Below are 19,612 nucleotides of genomic sequence, written 5' to 3' on the forward strand. Positions count from 1 at the left end.
AAGTCAGCCAAAAAACGATGATGGATTCAACCCAGATCTGTGACTGGGGGTGAGTGTCTGAAAACTTTCAGCGCTCAGTCCATCATCTCCTTGTGTTTGCTCAGCTCCTGAACCGCCACAGGAATTCTAGAATAGAATGTTCTGAGCGATGTTAATATTTCAATGTCGACAGCTAGCTAGGCATCAGTTTATATGTAGCTGCTTGTTTACTGCCTTTGAATAAACGTATGTTATTCACCAAAAGAAGCCCACTTCCACATAACAAAGTTGGCATCCTGTTGCAGACTAACTCCCACGATACCGAGCCTGCAAGATTTACCTTCGCCCTTGTTCAACTCAAATTTGGGCCTGCCTACTCCGGCAGGCTCTAGCTTCCATAGGCTCACTGTTTCTACCACATGACCGATATACAGGTTCACAGCCCTCCTCCTCATTGATGGATGCTTCTTTTCTGCATTGTTATCACATGTATCATGCTTTCGATACAGCATGAGTGCCAAATTGTATCATTATGAAGGAACCTCCCAACCCAGGCATCATTCTTCTTCAATGTCACAAAAGTCTCACGCTGTAATGCCACGTGGGTGCCATCTTCGATTGGGTTTAAAAGCATGCTTCAACCTAAGTTGCACTTCCTTGTTTTAAGTGTAGATTTACTTTTGAGTAAATGTTTCCAACAGACTGACCCAATCCATGCATCATTCATAAACGTTACTGAACCTCACTTTTACCTTGAGGTCTACAATGTACTTTTTACACTTATTTTTATGTATTTGTTTTACTTTCCTTACATGTACAGTTTCCTTGACTTCAGCTCTATCCACTGGCAGAACACTTCTACATATTACACACAATTATCTCCTGCTTGTTTTCTTCTATTAGTAGTGTACTTTTCAAACATTTTCTTTAACTCCTCCACAATCCTTCTTACCTGTACTTGGGGAACCTATCATGCGATGGCAGGAGGGGAGGAAGGGTTTTTCAAAGTATACCTGTTAGAAATAGTTGGCAGAGGTAGGTGCCTTTGTCCAAATAGGGACCCTTGCTAAGGGGGATACACACTTTCTATAACCCCTGCTCACCCCCTTGGTACTTGGCACAAGCAGACAGACTTATCCAAAAAGCAATGTGTAAAGTATTTGTACTCAACACACACAGTAATACAGTGATACCACCACAAATGGACACCACACCAGTTTTGTCTAACTGAAGCAGACTAAAACAGCAAAAACTCCAACATACAGGTAATAAAATATTACTTTAGAACAGTTGTTGCAAAAATAAAGTTTGTAGAAAACAAATATATCCACCTGGGGCTATTGCAACATTGTAACAGCAATAAATCCAAAGTACAGAGCCGACCGCGAGGAGCGTGGTGCAGGGCACGGAGTCACATGGGCCCCCAAACAAACAGTACCTTGGAAGCAAAGTCTATGATGATGAACGGCGTAGTGGAGGTGAGGGGTTGGTTCCGAGGTCGGGCCGGATCCCTGGCTGCCATCGAGGAGGCGAGGCATCATGTTCACGAGGAGGTGCTGTGTCATGTCCAGGACAGGGAAGATGGATGCATTGGCGGTGAGGCATCAGTTACTGTGACGATGCATAGTCAGCGAGTTCGTGGAGTCACCCTCGGCAGATATCTTCACTGCGATAACAGGATGCAGGCACTGGCGATGACAAAATTGGTGCGAAAACTGGCGTCAGGAAATGCTGATTATGCCAGACATTGGCAGGCATCGAAGGGCTTCAGAGCTGCGGTGTAGGCCAGGCGGTGTGCCTTGCACTTCACAAGTGGTACCTGGGCCTCCATGCAGGTCACAGCGTTACATCGGCATCGCTGACAGTGTCCAAGAGAGGTTTTCTTACTTCCCTTTGGTTTCTTCCAGCTCCCAACAGAAGGAACTACCTCCAGTAGCGCAACACCGAAATGGGCACCTCCTGGCAGGATCAGAACTCTCAGCAGTAGAGTTCAGGGGAGCTGGGTGGTGAAGTCTTTGTGTCCCTGAGACTTCAGAACAATAGACCAGCACACACAGGCCCTTGGAGATTTTTCTTCAAGCAGGTTCACAACAAAGTTACATTCTTTGTCCTTTCCGTGGCAGAAACAGCAACTGCAGGCCAAACCCACACAGCACACAGCAAAGGGGTAGTACGCCTCCTCACAGTTCTTCAGCTCTTCCCCTTGGCAAAGGTTTCTCTTGAGCCCAGAAATGATCTAAAGTTCTGGGGTTTAAGGTCTACTACTTATTCCCTATGTCATTGTTCTCAAAGGTATCCAAGCCTAGTCTAAACCAGTTCTGTCCTCACTGGTGCAGTATGACCATAGGGGGTGGAGACAGCATTGTGCAAGGAAGACAGGCTCTATTCAGGTGCTCGGAAATCTCCTACCTGTACTCTAAATGCAGCTAAGCCCCATTCAGCTTTGAGTCATCCAAGAAGGGCCAGGCACATCTCAACCCCATCAGAGGATGTCTACAGTGAATGCACCTCCCCAGCCCCTGTCACCATCTTTAATACAAGAGGTGTTATTAAATTCTAAGTTCAGAGAGCCAAAACTGATTTTCTCTGTCTTGTCCCAATAGGAAGTTATACTTGTTAGATGTTACATAGTATCTCCCATTCTATCCTATGGGGCAGATAGCCTTTCAATAGTGAAAAACGAAGTTGGCAGTATTTCATTATCAGGACATGTCATACACACCAGTACATGTCCTAACTTTCACATACACTGCACACTGCCCATGGGGGTACCTTGGGTCTACCTTAGGGGTGCCTAACATGTAAGATAAGGGAAGCTTAGGGCCTGCCAGGTCAGTATGGCAGTTTAAAACTGCATGCAGACACTGCAGTGGCAGGTCTGAGATATCCTTTCAGTGCTGTTCTTGTAGGTGGCACAATCAGTGCTGCAGGCCCAATAATAGTACATACAACAAGTGGTCCGACTGACCTGTGAACTTTTTGAAGCTTATTGGAAAACAACCCACAATTCTTGAATGGAACAGTGACCAGGTTGACTTGATTATCAAAAAAGGTTATAGTATGAAATAATCACAGGTTCACAGTTTAAATGGTGGCTCCAAAGTGACAAGTTGAGTAAAGTGCTCAAGGTAGTGCTCGTGGCGGCATGGGGATGTGATAATAATTTGATAGTATTTTCAATATATTACAAAAATTAAAGTGACCTACCTAACAAAATGTCAAATGCTGACTTGACAACCCAAGTAGTGCAATGCCTTGAATGCATAATAGATTCTCCGCTTCTGGGTTGGATAATCAAGTACAGGTCCAATTATAAGTAAAGTTTAGACCCCAGACACTAGAAGAAGGTGATTCTTTCATTACAACGGGGTCTTCTTCAGGACCAATGGAGGAGCGACCTACAACGATCGATAGAATTACTAGTAATTATAATACAGGATGAATAAGGGATGTGTAATTGCAAGGATATGGCAGGGAAGCTAACCTCAGTAGAGCACTGGCTGATCGACAGTGTAAATTGGGTGATGGGGCTGGGTTGCTCCTGGTACTCGAAAATGTAGGACACTGCGGGCACATAGGGGAACTGAAAGAAGAGAGAGGGGGAAAGTACATCAGTGCTCGATGGATTATCAAAAAATGTCAAAAGAATGAGGGGTAAGGCTTAACCTAATTACATAATCATAGAGTGAATCTTTACAACTAGTGGTGAAGGTGAGCCTTGGAAATACTCAGGCATACAGGATTGAATCCGATACGTGTGAATACATATTTACATCATAGTTCCGTATGAATCTGTGTTATTCTAGGAACAAAATAAAGCGTCATTGGGTTGTGAAGGTCTGCTAAATATGCGCAAATCATAATCAACCCGGAGCAATGTCTCAGGCTCGAAGGTCAATATGTACTAAGTGCAATTATAAGACACTCAGTCAAAATTCCCATGTCATGAAGGACATGAATGACACGGAAAGAAAACTGGCACTGCGGTTGAGTTCATAAAGTGCTCAATTGGTTCACAAACTAATGGAAACTAGATAGGCTAACAAAATCAAGGTTGTCTGAAAAGAACAACCGAATCATGCAGATCTTACAATTCACAGGGCATAGCAGGGAGACACAGTGTCCGAGGTGCTGAGAAGGAATACAGCAGCGTGCTTTACCTTTACAGGAACAGTGAATGGGCAAGGCGTCTCGCGTCTGAGTGACCACTGGGGGAACGTTGCTAATTAAATACACACGTTGACATGCACGTGGAGAACTGAGACATCGGTGCCATAGCACGCTCTACGAGTTAGGAAAATAAAACGTGTGCTACAAGGGGTAGGAAACCTCAATGTACAACAAGGATTATTTAGGAAGATAAGGGACTCTAGTAAAAACCAAAAGCTTGGATGCAATTTATTCATGAGGAGGTACAACAGTAACATATAACTAGACATACAAAAGTATCTCTCACACAGTGAATTAACAACAATGTGATATTTAGAAATTCAAACGTATATCACGTTATAGGATTACATAATTGACAACTGTGTTTGTTTAATTATGTTTGACTTTTGTAGCTTTTATGACTAGAATAATCGAAATAAAGCTTAAATGATGATGATAATTGACAGAAACTGATTCATGAAGATTGGCAGGACAAATAGAATGATAAATGCTCAGTGGGATCTGATTACATTAGTGATCCAGCATCCCAGAAATAGATACAATAAATAATAGCATCAGAAGAGGATAAAGATGTTAAAAGACAAATGGAGAAAATTGGACGACACCAGTTGGATAACGGCAGCCCAAAATTAACCAATTCAACATTTATGATGTAATGTAACTTGCGAATTATGATAGCACATGGGACAAATTAGCATAATTCCGACACATATGTACTACATAATGTTTGTTGTAGGAAAAGATACACTGAGCTTGCTAATAACAAAACAGTGAGCCAGGAGCAAAAAGGATGGTCAACCCATGGTTAATAGGGGCAACTGTCTTACAACTTCCTCCTGTTCATTCCAGCCATTTTGGACAGTGTCCAAGCTATGCATCCACGTGCATGTTCCTAAATTCATTATATCTGCAATGTTACTGCCCCTTGGGCCTAGTGCAACCCTTTCAATCACGACCCATCTGATGCTATCTATGGGGTTGTGGAGTGACTGAAAATGTTCCACCAAAGGAGCCCCATGGACCCCACATTGTATTCTACTGCAATGTTGGAGGATGCAGGTTTTAACCTTCTCAATGGTTTGGCCAATATATAGCAGGTTACATGGGCACACAATCCCATAGAACACATTAGTGCTGTTGCAGTTAGTATGTTCTTTTAGTGTGATGGAAGAGTTGTTATGAGAAAATATTTTGGTCTAGATGGTAAGGTCACAGGCTTTGCAGTTACTGCAATTCGAACGGCGAACAGTAGGAGGTAGGTTCCACAAAGTGGGAAAGGAGGGTTGCTTAGGAAGTTTTAGAAAGGATTGGACCACATAATCCCTTATACTCTTACCCCTCTCAAAATAATGCATCAGTGGTCCAGTCAAGCCTAGGTCATCATAAATTAATTTCCAGTACTGATTGACTATGCGTTTGATATCGTTACTGTGTGTGTTGTAGGTGGTGACACAAATCAGTCGCCCTGTAGAGTCGTCTTGGCGGGGTGTGGTTTCCAGTAAGGATTCTCTTGGATTGTACCAAGCTCTTTTCCGAGCTTTCTTCAATAGAGATTTGGGGTAACCTATCACTGTGAGTCTCATCAGGAGATCCTCAGACTCCTTGAAGTAAACCTGTCTACGGGTGCAATTTCTATGAATTCGGAGAAATTGGCCATATCACAGGTTGTCCCTGAGACGCCTAGGGTGGTGGCTACTATAGCGTAGGAGAGTGTTCCTCTAGGTCCCTTTCCTGTAAAGTGTGGTGTACAGTTGATTGTTGGCTGCTTTTACAGTGATATACAGAAAATTGGTCGAAGAGGAACTATCTTCAATGGTGGATTGGATATCAGGGGATTTTTGGTTCAGCCAAGTATGAAAGGTCTCGAGATCACTGGCACTATCTGCCCAAATTAAAAGAACGTGAGGGACAACCTTACAGGCGTAAGGTGGGTAACCTGAGCACTCCTTTGTGCTTGTAAAGAAGCAAATGTAAACAAAATTGTTTGAAAGTTCAAAGTTTTATTCACTTTGTGATGAAGTACAACAAATTCATCTTGTTGAATCCATGTTAATTAAAGTTGAAAAGCATAACTTCAAATGTATGTGTTGTAATCACTCCAAGATTATGGAAAGTTCATTTGTTAAAACACATAACTTAATATCCCCGATGCATTTCGAGCTGTGAAGCTCTTCTTCAGGGGGGTCAATGTGTTCTAAGGAAAAGTAGAAGAAACCGAAATTAATGATCAGGATGTAAATGTAAATGTAAATGTAAATGTGTGTATACTTGTAAAGCGCACTATCACCTAGAAGGTATCTTGGCGCTGTATACCACTGTGGAACCGTTCCTGGCTTTCCCTGTGAGATGCCCCTTACTGGGCACCTCCAAGGTCAGGCCAGGCATCCTAGCGCTTTCGGGGCCGTTGTGGAGATTAAGCAAGCTATTGCCCAGAGTTGCAGAGTGGGACCCATGAATAGATTAGGCACCTAGGCGAGAATTATTAAGTCCGTGGACACTGTGCCCAAGACCCTGCCGCGTCGGGATTTGAACCCTGGTCCCGGGCCAGACCTCTGCCTCAGGGTCTGCCACTCTAATCGGTGAGCCACACTTCTCCACTACATTTTGTGGATTCCTAAAACGTTCCCATGATGTGCCCTGCAACACGCAAACAAAGTTCTTTTCTAGCTCCGGTCAGTCATAAAGCTCTAGATTTATTTGAAGCACTTGTCCACAAAGATCTTGACAGTATTAGTCAAACGACAGCACGACACAAACAGAACCTTACAAGAAATGAAAAAATTGCCCTAACGCAATTAGCTACCAACATCAACATCAAGATCTGCCCGGCTGACAAGGGTGGATCTTTGGTAATTATGGATACCCAATTCTATCTGGAAAGCGTGAACCACCATCTCTCGGATGCTAATACCTATATGGAGATAAATTCTGATCCTACCAAAGAATACTCTGCCACTCTCCAGTCGCTCATTGATAAAGCAGTAGCTTTTGGAACCATCACCACCAAAGATCGCAACTATCTCGTCAAGACCCATCCTAACATTCCGTATCTGTATATGATTCCAAAAATCCACAAAGATCCCATCAAACCTCCGTTCAGACCAATAGTCAGCACATGCAATTCTATTCACGAACCAATCGGAACCTACATTGACCGTCACCTTCAACGCTCAGTCACACAAATGGAGAGTTATTTACAGGACACCACGGATTTCCTATTCAAACTCAGCAACATCACCATCGACCCACAAACACCTGTTTTACTCTGTACCATTGACGTTAACTCCCTCTATACATCCATCCCTCACAATCTTGGAATTGAGGCAATAGAAGCGGCTCTACTCAAAACCAACAAACCATCTGACTTACAAGTGTTTCTCATGGAACTGGTTCAATTCACTTTGCTGCACAGTTACTTTAAATATCAGGACAAATTTTTCATCCAACTTTCCAGCGTAGCAATGGGAAATTGTGCAGCCCCATCATACGCGAACCTCTTTATGCATGATTTTGGAAAAAAAACACATTCCGACTATTCCCCATTGGCAAGAACATCTTAAAATCTATTACCGGTACATAGACGATATTTTCTTAATCTGGACTGGTACTGAACAACAACTCATTTTTGCCATCAACCACCTCAACACCATTAACGACAGAATAGAATTTACTCATCACTACAACCAGACCAGAATTTCATTCCTAGACGTGGATATCACCATCAAAGATACCAAGCTAGAAACATCCATTTACACCAAACCCACCGACCGCAATAACTACCTCCATTACTCAAGTTTTCACCAACCAAGTCTCAAGAAACATATGCCTTATTCACAACTCATGCGAGCTAAAAGAATCGCTTCTTCTGATGAAATATTCAAACAAAACAGTAACATCATCATGGATACATTTCTTAAGAGAGGTTACCCCAATGAGGTGATTCAAACAGCCTATGCCAGAGTTACCACCCTAGACCGATCTAATTTACTCAAACCCAAAATCAAAACATCCACCATGGAACAACGAAATGTATTTGTTTCAAAATACTCCACAAAAAGCTATTTGATCAAAAAAAGCATCACCAAACATTGGCAAATACTCCAACTGGAACCTGACTTCAATACCATTTTTAATGAGTTGCCGATCTTTGCTTACCAACGATCTAAAAACCTAGGGTCAATCATAAAACCTCGCACCATCTAGTCAAGCATCTACAAAGGAACTATTCCCTGTCACAACTGCCAGAATTGCCAGAACATCATACCAGGGAACAGCATAACCCATCCAAGCAAAGGCACACCAATTACTTTACAGGTCAATGCCACATGTGACACTATGAATGTTGTGTACTTATTGAAGTGTCCTTGCGGACTACCCTACGTAGGGAAAACCGAGCGCAAAATCAAGACTAGACTGAATGAACATCGAAGCAATGTTAGAAACAAAAACTTGAAATCCTGCGTCTCTGCACACTTCACTCAACAAAATCACAACAACAGTCAGATCGTTTTCTCATTCTAGAGGTGGTTAATAAACCGGAGGGCATAGACCCAAAGAAATATTTACTTCAAAGAGAACTGCACTGGATATTCAAATTAGGTACCGCCCATCCTAAAGGACTCAATGAACGCCTGGAATTTAGCAGTTTCCTCTAAGTGGCATTTCAGATATTGCATACCACATTTGTTGGTGCTCTTCCTTTTGACTGCATCTACATATGTCTATTCTTGTTGCCAATAATTTTGACAGTTTATTGTGATATGTGTTTTTTTCTCACACAATGTCCCTCTCCTTTTCTTTTCAATCTCTTTTCTGTTCCTCTCCCACTTCTCCCTATTTTGTCTGTGTAGTTTTCTCTTTCACATTTCATCTCTATTCTCCTCTTTTCCTCATATCTCCACCCCATTTCAGTAGATACTTTACTCCGTTTAACTTCTATCACACTTTCCACTATCACATCTATTCACATTCACACCTTCCATTTTCATTATTTTCTTCGTGTCATGATTTTCGCATCACATGTGCATTGCATTTTGTCTACCATGTTGTTTATAAGGACTCTTCACTTTATTGCATACCCATCCACTTCTCAGACTGTTTCACCATTTTCCCCGATACATTTAATTTTCCCCGACACACTTTCACAGTCTGCTTTCTTTGACACTCGGTCGGACCATCACTATAGTCTATTGTTTATTTCACCCAGTCGAAATATTACACACATGCGCTTCCGTTCCTTTTCACTTCCGCATTGGCTTCACGGCGTTTCACCGTGTTGGTACTTTGAAACTCCACCGCGTAACAAACTCGGTAAGCGTTCACACTTGTTCTCTATCTTGGTACTTTCCAAGCCACTCGGTCACAAGGCGGATGTCCCCCGTTCACTTTCACTCTATTAATACGTTTTCTTTGCGTATTGCACGGCACATCAAGGGCACGTTTTATGATCCTTTAAAATGCACTGATTTTCCTTTCCTCACGCTCGAGTCCACGACTCCCATTGTAATTCTTTGTTTGCGTGTTGCAGGGCACATCATGGGAACGTTTTAGGAATCCACAAAATTTACCAATTTCTATCTTTCACGCCCCAACCCACAATTGCACTTTTTTCACTCTTGTTTTTTATGCACACGGTAGATCACCCCAGTCCTTTTTAACCCCCATTTGATTTCCGACGCCATTATCCCGCAATTTTTTACCCCCACTTAAAACTCGATCTCCACTCGGATCCTGATCATTAATTTCGGTTTCTTCTACTTTTCCTTAGAACACATTGACCCCCCCTGAAGAAGAGCTTCACAGCTCGAAATGCATCTGGGATATTAAGTTATGTGTTTCGACAAATGAACTTTCCATAATCTTGGAGTGATTACAACACATACATTTGAAGTTATGCTTTTCAACTTAATTACCATGGATTCAACAAGATGAATTTGTTGTACTTCATCACAAAGTGAATACAACTTTGAACTTTCGAACAATTTTGTTTAAATTTGCTTCTTTACAAGCACAAAGAAGTGCTCAGGTTACCCACCTTACGCCTGTAAGGTTGTTATTATTCAGTTTTCCGCCCCTCTCGGACAGCAGGGGTTCACCCTGAGCACCCTAAAATTGAATACTACTCAGTAACTTGAAAATCATCAGAATTACTTCGGAGTGCAGCGGACCCCTTCTTCAGCAAATTAAAAGAACATCATCTATGTAATGCTTCCACAATGAGATATTCTCGCGGAAGGGGTTAGTATTACCAACGATTAATTGATTTTTAATGGCCTCCATATACAAAATGGCCAAGTTAGGCGCAAAGCTAGCGACCATAGCAACGCCCTTAGTTTGGAGAAAGTAATCACCTTGGAACATGAAGAAGTTCTTCATCGTAGCTACTTCCAACAGTTGTATTGTGAATTCGGTGGGAACCTGTATAGACTGTGGTTTAGCGTCCAATACTGACCACATTACATTTAGTGTGGATTGCTGTGGGATGTTGGTATAGAGGATAACAATGTCCATTGTAACCAACAGTTTCTAGGTGGGATTGAAGGCTAATTCATCTACCAGTCAAATGATTTCCATGGTGTCTCTTAGGTAAGCCAAAGTAGACTCTGCATGTGGTATGAGAAAAAAAATCAGCATATTTACACAGGGACTCCAAAATGGAACCACAGACAGATACTATTGGGCGGCCCAGAGAGTGTTTAAGATTTTTATGGGCTTCGGGGAGCGCATAAATCATGGAGGATCCATACATGTTTCCTATTAAGAAAGCCGTATTCGAGGTCTGACAGGTGTTGCCCAGTTGTGATGCCTTTAAACAGCTTACTGATTTTCTTGGTAGGGTCAGTAGTGAATTTGCTGTAGCTAGTTCCTGTCATCAGCTGGATCTCAATTTCAGAAATTTCAAAATCATGAGTATTCTGTATCACAATTGCAACGCCTTTGTCGGCAGGCTTGATAACTATAGTATCATTGTCTTGGAGCTTACGGAGAGATTGGCGCTCAGCTTTAGAGATGTTGTAGCTTACATATTGTCTATTAGAGCATAATAGGTTCATCATATCTCTTAACACAGCCTGTTCATATGGCAAGATTTTATGTGACATGGTATGTGTCAGAGGTATAAAAGTGGAAGGACATCTCAATCAGGTGGCATATATAGATGGGCTCATAGGAACTTTATTGAAATAATGCTGTAACTTGATTTTGCGAAAGAATTTATGCAGTTCCATTTTAATATTAAAACTGTTAGATTGTGCCGTGGGAACAAAGGATAAACCCTTGCACAAAATCTGTTGTTCGTCAAGTGATAATGTGTGGTAGGACAGGTTGATGATGGGATTGCTAGGGTTGTTGGGGTTAATGTCTACCATTGGTAGTGTAGTTGCCTGGTCTGGATGTCCCCGTGGCTCTCTTGCCGAAACCTCACTTGTTTGCGGCCCCTGTTCCTGCCAGTGCCCCAGTCTTCTTGTATGCCTGAGTATTTTCAAGGCTCACCTTCACCACTTGTTGTAAAGATTCACTATGTGAGTATGTAATTAGGTTGAGCCTTATTCCTCATTCTTTTGACATTTTGTGATAATCCATTGAGCGTTGAAGTGCCTCCCCTCTCTCTCTTCTTTCATTTCCCCTATGTACCCACAGTGCCCTACATTTTCGTGTACTGGGAGCAACCCAGCCCCATCACACAATTCCCACTGTCGATCGGACAGCGCTCTACTGATATGAGCTTCCCTGCCATATCCTTGCAGTTACACCCACCTTACTCATCTTGTATTATAATTCACAGTAATTCTATTGATCCTTGTAGGTTGCTCTTCCTATGGTCCTATAGAAGACCCAGTTGTAAGGAAAGAATCACCTTCTTCTAATGTCTGGGGTCGAAACGTCGACTTTACTTATAATTGGACCTGTACTTAATTATCCAATCCAGAAGCCGAGAATCTATTATACATTCATGGCATCGCACTACTTGGGTTGCCTAGTCAGGTTTTGACACTTTGTTAGATAGGTCCAGCTGGTTACTGGGTATAACCTATTGTTATGTTACAAGCAGGCCCACTAGAACATTTGCTTTACAGGCCCTGGCACACAGTGCACTTTACTAGGGACTTGCCAGTAAATCAAATATGCCAATCAGGGAGAACCAATAGTAATAACAAATTACACAGGGAGCACTTGCACTTTGACACTGATCAGCAGTGGCAAAGTACCCAAAGCGTCTAAGCCATGAAAAAACGAAATCCAGCACAACATCTGAAATACAGGAGGTAGAGGCAAAAACTCAGGGGAAAGCTCACCAAAAATACCACGGCGAACAATATCTCTATTTTAGAAGATAGAAATCTGAAGGAATTTTTACCGCAAAGGAAAAGGGAATACCTCTACATATTTTAGTACCTGAAGGCTTACATATTTATAATCAGATAAAAAGATAAGCTGAAGAATCAGTTGTTTTTAAAAATGCACTTGATGACTTAGATACATCTTTTTCGCCTACAGTCTGTGTGGATATAGACAGGTACACATTTTACCAAAGGAAACAAACTGAAACTGACTCTGAAGAATACTTTGTTGCACAGTAAAATAAATTGGCAATGTCGTGTATATTTGGGAATCTACATGAATAATAGAAGACTAGATAATTATGCACTCAAATAGTAATCACATTCAGGAGATCTTATGGCCTCTTAGTCACTCTCATTTGAACGTCACACTAGAATTAGTCAATAAATCACAACTGTCCAAGAGATGCATTTGAGCTGCAACTCTGGACTGTAAGTACAGGTAGTCTGGATAGCCACGTAGCATTGTCAACAGGCAAATATGGAAAGATGATTTTGTGAGTTCTTTTGAGAGCACTTTGCTCCCTACTGACCCTGAAATGTGTACAGTTGAATATATTCCCATGATAGGATTAAGAGGGCTGGTATTTGATTTTGAAGGGAGAGGAGAAAAATCTTAGGTACACTTTATGTATCAGAGACTGGCCATCAGTGCCAGGGTGGATGGACCTGAGAATGTTAGCATAACAGTGGACCTGAATAGCTTAGAACAAGTTTTATTTATTCAAGCATAGGATACATTTATTAGCAAATTAAAGGCTGACTTCCCTAAAGTATTTTCTGGCAATGTGGACAAACAAAATACAATCATTCTATAAAGTAATCTGAGGCCTGTGGCACACAAAGTTAGAACATTCCCAGCACATAAAGATAGAAGTTGAATCTGAATTGAAAAAAATGGAAAGTGCAGGTATTATTGAATCTGTTGAGGTGACTAAGTGAATGCTACCGGCTGTGGCTAGGCATTTGAATGGGAATATAGGGTGATCTTGCAATTTGAACAACAACATCTTAATTACAAAGTTTTGCTACCCAAAATTAGCGCATTACTGACCATGAACAAAGAGGTTAAGTGGTTTTCCACTTCAGATTTAAATTCGGTCTGCCATCAGGTCGTTCCAGGAGTAAAATATTACCAGCCTTTATCACACTATCTGGGTGGTACCAAGTTAGACGCATGAGGTTTGGGTTAGCATCAGCAATTTTCCATCACCTATGGTAGATATCAGACTCGCACCCTCCCTGAACACCTTTGGAAGGCACTCAAGACCTGGCTCTTTGGCTAACAGACATGCAAACGCACCCCGCTCCTTGAGACCCTCAGGGGTGAGTAGTGCGCTTTAACAGCCCCTGATTGATTGATTAATTGTACACGATCTTTAAGGGTTTGGAAAGAATTGAATTCTTCCAAGATTACATACTTGTCATGGGGAAGAGTAGAAGTGAACATGATATGAGATCTATTTCGGAAATATTGGGGGGGGAAAAGGCTTACGGCGGAATCTGCAAAGTGCAAGTTTGCTGTAAATTCCGTTAACATATTTGAGAAATCTATTGTGTGACAAGGGTATATTGCCTAAACATGATTTAGTAGATGCCATTATGAACGAACCTCCACTGACTAGTAAAGATGATGTCAGATAATTTCCATGGAACGGAAAAGGTGATAAATGAGGACCACTGTATATCATCCTGCTGGAAATGGTAGAGTAGAACATTTTAATAGGGTCTTCAAGGGTAGTGTGCAGATAGCAGTTAATAAAAATGTCTCGTGGGAAAGCGAGTTACCTAAATACATTTATTGCAGATCACATAACCCCAACCACCACTGGGTTCAGTCTTTTAAAAAATGTTTGTGGTAATGAGCCATACTCTAAAGACAATTTGTGTTGGATAACTGCAAAGAGACAGAGGGAGTGATCTGCCACCAGAGTAAAGAATAACACTGAATGTCCACAATTGGTTTTCAAGTAGTATTTTTATCGTAAGCATGGTGCCAATGATGTGAGGTTGGATTTTGGAGAGTGGGCCATGTTTAAAAATCCCAACAAGGTATGCATTGGTCAAAGCAAGTTTTCTGATCCAGTACAAGTCAAAGAAATCTACATCAACTCTGCCAAGTTGAGTGTTGGCAAGGTTTGAAGTTTCAGTCGGTTATCTTGCTGTTTAAGTAGAAACCCTGGAATAGATGATGGTGTCAATGTGTTGAAAGACACGTGTGTAGTGTCACCCTACTGTGAAACATTTGGTGAATTTACAGATAGTATGGATGTCTGTGAAATCAGGAGCAGCGCGTGCAGGTAAGAGCAGTGGGGCCGGGTTGGGGGGGACTCGACCCGCCAAGGGAAAATTAATTATTTATTTAATTTTGCTTCCTCGTGGTCTGTCGAGTTTCCCCATCCTGTCCCATCGCCTCACCACTCTTACCTGCATGGGCCGCTCCTTCATGACATGATTACAATCATTGAACAATATTCTAGTGCTAACATTGGTCATTCAGCTGAACAATATGTGGATAGTAATAGGAACAGCAGTGACTGTGGTGGATCCATAAAGGATAGACTGAAGATAAAACATGTTATAAAGAAATCTAGGCCAGAGCGTGTTCCCAAGTCCGGATGTTCTGTAAAGGGACCTGTGAGGTTTAACGGCTATGTTTTAGAATACGTTTTTAAGTTGTTTAGTAGGTTTCCTTTAGCTTGGTATACATATGAAATTTTGTAACTTGCATTGCTGTGTCTTCCATTGTTAATTTTCTTTGTTTTGCTTATTAAGAAGTAGGATGTGTAATATTGCTCGTCTCCCGAAGAAGCACAGGAATTTTAAAATAGAAGATTATGAGTGATGTTATATTCTAATGTCTACAGGTAGCTGGCGATCAGTTTGGATGAAGCTGTTTGGGGGTTATTTCAGAATAAACTTACATTATTCACCAAAAAAAGCTTGCTTCTATTGCTACATTTACCTTTGTAATCACAAGACAATGCTCATTGAGGAAAATAGGAGAAAATAATAAAATAAATATTTGATTTCTTGTATTCTTCTCTCTTGGTCAAACCTTTGCTTAATTGTAATTTGTTTTTGCAAATAATGTTTTGAAGGGTGAGAGGTAAACCCACAATCTATCAAACACATGTTGGGAGCAATATCATCAGGAGAAATGCATGTGGCCTGGAAACAAACCTTTTCTTACAGCCTTCTGGGCAGCCAAATACTGAGGTTCATTAAGGCTAGAGATCCAAGGCTTTGCTCCAATCACCATGGTCACATTCAACTTGTTAGGACTATTGCGTTCTGCAAATTTCTTCATGAGGTAATCAGTCACCTAAAGAAAATAAATCACATTGAGATGGGTGATACTTTTTCTGTAACAGCTAGGAAGGTAGTCAACACTTATAATGGGGAAATGTACAGAGCTGGAGTGGGTACCAAAAGAAGAACTTGTAAAAATGTTCAAAGCAGCCTTCCTCCCCTCGCTCTCTCTTTCAATCCATCCATTCTGTCTCTCTCTCTCTGGCTTTCTTTTCCCGTTGTGATCCCTCCTCTCTCTCTCCCTCCTTCAACTAATCTGGGAGAGCTGGAAAAGTGGACAGAAATGCCAGCAGGGGTTCTGGGCATACACAAACCATCCTCCACTAGCTCAAGCCCCCTTTGGGCAAATGGTGCATAAAATTAATGGTCTGTCCATCCTTGGAAGCATACTGACTTTTGACAAATGCTGGTGTACCCAGATGTTTGTGTTAGTATGGGTGGCTACTCTGATTTAGGCTCAACATTGCGCTTGTACCTTCCTGAGCAGCATCATGGAAAGATCTTTTGTATAAAGCTACTGTGTATGAGAGAAGTATATGCCTACTGAACATTATGAGAATTTTCTTTCATTATTCTGCTCACTGGTCGTATGCCTGTGGAGCACAATGCCTTGAACCTGTCCTCAAAAAGTATAGGAGCAAAGATATGAGGTAGGCATTTGCCCATACCAGTGTAGGTTTAAAGGATAAATAAGTTAGAACAATAACATGATGCTGAAGGCTGTGGTAAACTTCGACAATAAAGGGATTTGCTTCATTGTGCACTCATCAGTTTGCAAAAACGGCACAAAATACATATGTAACAAATTTGATGGATGAAATAAATTATTGAAACTTTCATCCTTGAATCCTTTGTGTACTCTTGTTGTTCCAAACACCACATACAGTATTCATTGTTCAATATAGCTAAGGGTTTAAGATTGCTCAAATATCTGCATTATAAATCCCATTGAATGTAGGATGATTATCATCAAATGCGGTTTTACATCTGTAAAGATATGTATGGGTATCATGTGGAGCAAACCGAGGGATAAAGTGATGCTGCGTGGTTCATTAAAAGGGGGATGAAACTGAAAGGCAAGTTAGATTTGCTTACCAAAGGGAGGGTTTCTTTTGTTTAAGTCAGTGTGTGGAAAACAATGGAAGTGGCTACTTACAGATAAAAGGAGTTCCTTGAACCGGAGGGTATCACAGGTCTTTGTTTGGATGGAGTTCCAGATTTTTGGTGCATAGCATGAAAAAGACTGTTTTCTGATTTCCTTTCTTACAATTCTATTTTTCAGGCCTGGTTTCATGTGGGGAGTTCATCACCAGATATCTGAATCTTGTCTCTAGATAGGCTTGTGATCTGAAAGTAATAACTTTAAATATGATGCAGCAGATCTTGGGGGTGATACAGGCTTGGAGAAGTAGCTAATGTAGCTCTTAAGGGTTTCTCTTCCAAAATGATACATTGGGCACCACGTTCTTCAAGTTAACAATACTTTGATTGCTATCAGTTTCTTTCTGAATTCTGTGCAAGGCTATAGATGTTGTTTTGAATACGCCTTACTACAGGGAATGATTGCTGCCATGAGGGCTTGATATTTTATCAACGGAATCTGCTTATGACAGATTTGAACATGTTGCCTGTTTTTGTTACTCTCTATGCCTCTTCATTGATTGTCCTTCAGCACTCGGGTTACGACACTTTCAAGTGATGGCTGTACAAGCTCTGTTTATTGAAAACATCTGTATTATGTTAATATGTTGTGCTATACAAGTTCACAACCTCTTTCTTTTGCTTGCTTAGACAATCTACAAATAAAGCATCACAAAAGATTGTTGACGTTTGATATATATGACAAGGGCAGTTTTAAACTTGTGCTCTCTTGACAATGATCAAACATTTTCAGGATTTGCATGATGAAAGCAGGAAGGGAAGTTGTTGAATGATACATGGGAAGGATCACCCTTACCTGTTTCTCAACAACTGAAGGTTCCATGTTGGGCACCAGACGAATAGTAAATTTTCCAATGATTTTTGACGGAATGACGGTCTTTGATCCTGAGCCAGAGAAAGCGCCTTCAATCCCATTAATGCTCAATGATGGATAACGCCATCTGTACATCAGCACTTCTTCCTACATTAAATAATAGGCAATTATTAGAGATTTCGGACACACAGGCAACGTTAAGACATCAAAGTCAAGTCATGTCTGTTCAATAGACTTGAGGACACATTTGCTTGCAAGTCACGCATCACATTGTGCAAGACAAGTTGCTGCACTGTGCTGCTCTACGTGAATTGGTGATAGATGAAACGCAACATATCTAATAAGATATGATGCTCTTCAGCTCCCTTTCTGTTCTGGTGCACTTGTGGCTGCTTAGTGCCAATGCTGGTACCCTTGCACCATAGTCTGCGTTATAGGCAGGATGTTTTTTGTGCAGGAAGGGACACCTTCCTTCAAAACAATAATCCTTGAAGGCATTTTCCGCTTTATATGCATGCTGCAGAATGCAGGACGCATACAAAGAGAAAGTAACAAGGAGAAATAAAGACATTGTCCTCGTTCGCCTATTTCAGGAAGAAGTAGCTTTTTGGCGCATTCCCATGTTTGAACATTTTGGTACCTCTGGGAATGCGCCAAAATAAATGATTGGATGCACGGGAATGCCCAATGCTCCATTCACATACCACCTCCTTGACACAAAGTAATGTAAGGCAGCTCTTTGCACTGCCTTGTGATACTTTGTATTTAATAAACTGTGCAAAGCCATGTAAGGTGGCTTTGCGTGGCTTCGTAAACGCCAAAAAGGATTTTGCGTTGGGCTGCACCATAAAAAGTGATGCAATCTAGCCGCAAAACCTTAATAAATGTCCCACATACTTTATTGTAATGATTATTAGTCTACCACAGCTGACTGTGTGGTGGGTCATTTTTTTGTTTGGCAAAAATATACAAACATTCAACAATGAAATGAAAGAAATAATGTCCTTTTATATTTGTACGCAACTGAATTTCTTAATACAGATAATGGAAAAAAAGCAATATACTTGGACGTTTATGTATAAAACACTTGAACTCTGCTTGCTCCAGAGTGATCTGGTAGGAAGTTAAGAGGAGGGAGCTACAGGGCTGGGCTAGTAGGACATCCCTCCCTCTGTCACACTCCACACCCCTCTATGCCCCTGACCTTATCTTTCCCCTTAGTTTGTATTTCTCTGGTATTCCACCTAAATATTTTCAGAAAAACATCAGTGTGGCAGGAAAAGTACTGAAATGGTAAGAATATATAGTTAATTTACTCAACTCCATTAATATGTATTTTGACAGCAGGTGTACATCATCAAATTATTTAAATGTGTCTACATTTACAAACACTCTTAATATTTTTACCCCAATAATTTGGCTATGATATTATAATAGCCCTTTATATTTTAAACTGTATTTTAGCATACAACTATTTACCTCCTGATTATTCTTAGTTCATTTCCTCCCAACATATACATTGTTTGGTATGTTAAAAACAGTATGTGTGCAGTGTGTGTAGTAGTCTATTCATGCTACTGCTCAGTTATGTGTTGCACACACTCACTGTCAAAGTAGTCAAAGTCAAAGTCAAAGTCAAAAAGTACTTTATTCGGTTAAAAAGACGTATACGAAAATCACATATCATTTACAGTTCTCAGTGATGCAGCAAGTGAGGGAAGATATTAGTACAATACATAGTATTTACACTATTACAGTTCGTTTAAACAAATTGTCTTCCTAAGTTTAAAAACCTGTTTAAAATATTCAGCTAGTGATGCCACAGTAAAAACATTGT

The 19,612-nt window shown here is 41.0% G+C and overlaps 1 protein-coding gene across 2 annotated transcripts in view; it reads right to left on the bottom strand.

Annotated features, from left to right (window-relative positions):
- LOC144829069 (cytosolic non-specific dipeptidase-like) overlaps positions 1-19,612 on the bottom strand; it is a 303,681-nt gene that overhangs the window by 70,882 nt on the left and 213,187 nt on the right. For both annotated transcript variants that reach the window (XM_078687832.1, XM_078687831.1), the window contains exons 9-10: positions 17,758-17,922; positions 15,672-15,813 (exon numbers count right to left, since the gene is read on the bottom strand). In XM_078687832.1, coding sequence (XP_078543958.1) covers positions 15,672-15,813; positions 17,758-17,922 — 307 coding nt within the window. The remainder of the gene's footprint in view (positions 1-15,671; positions 15,814-17,757; positions 17,923-19,612) is intronic.

This window comes from Lissotriton helveticus, chromosome 4_1 (assembly GCF_964261635.1).
Source record: "Lissotriton helveticus chromosome 4_1, aLisHel1.1, whole genome shotgun sequence".
Classification (NCBI taxonomy): Eukaryota; Metazoa; Chordata; class Amphibia; order Caudata; family Salamandridae; genus Lissotriton; species Lissotriton helveticus.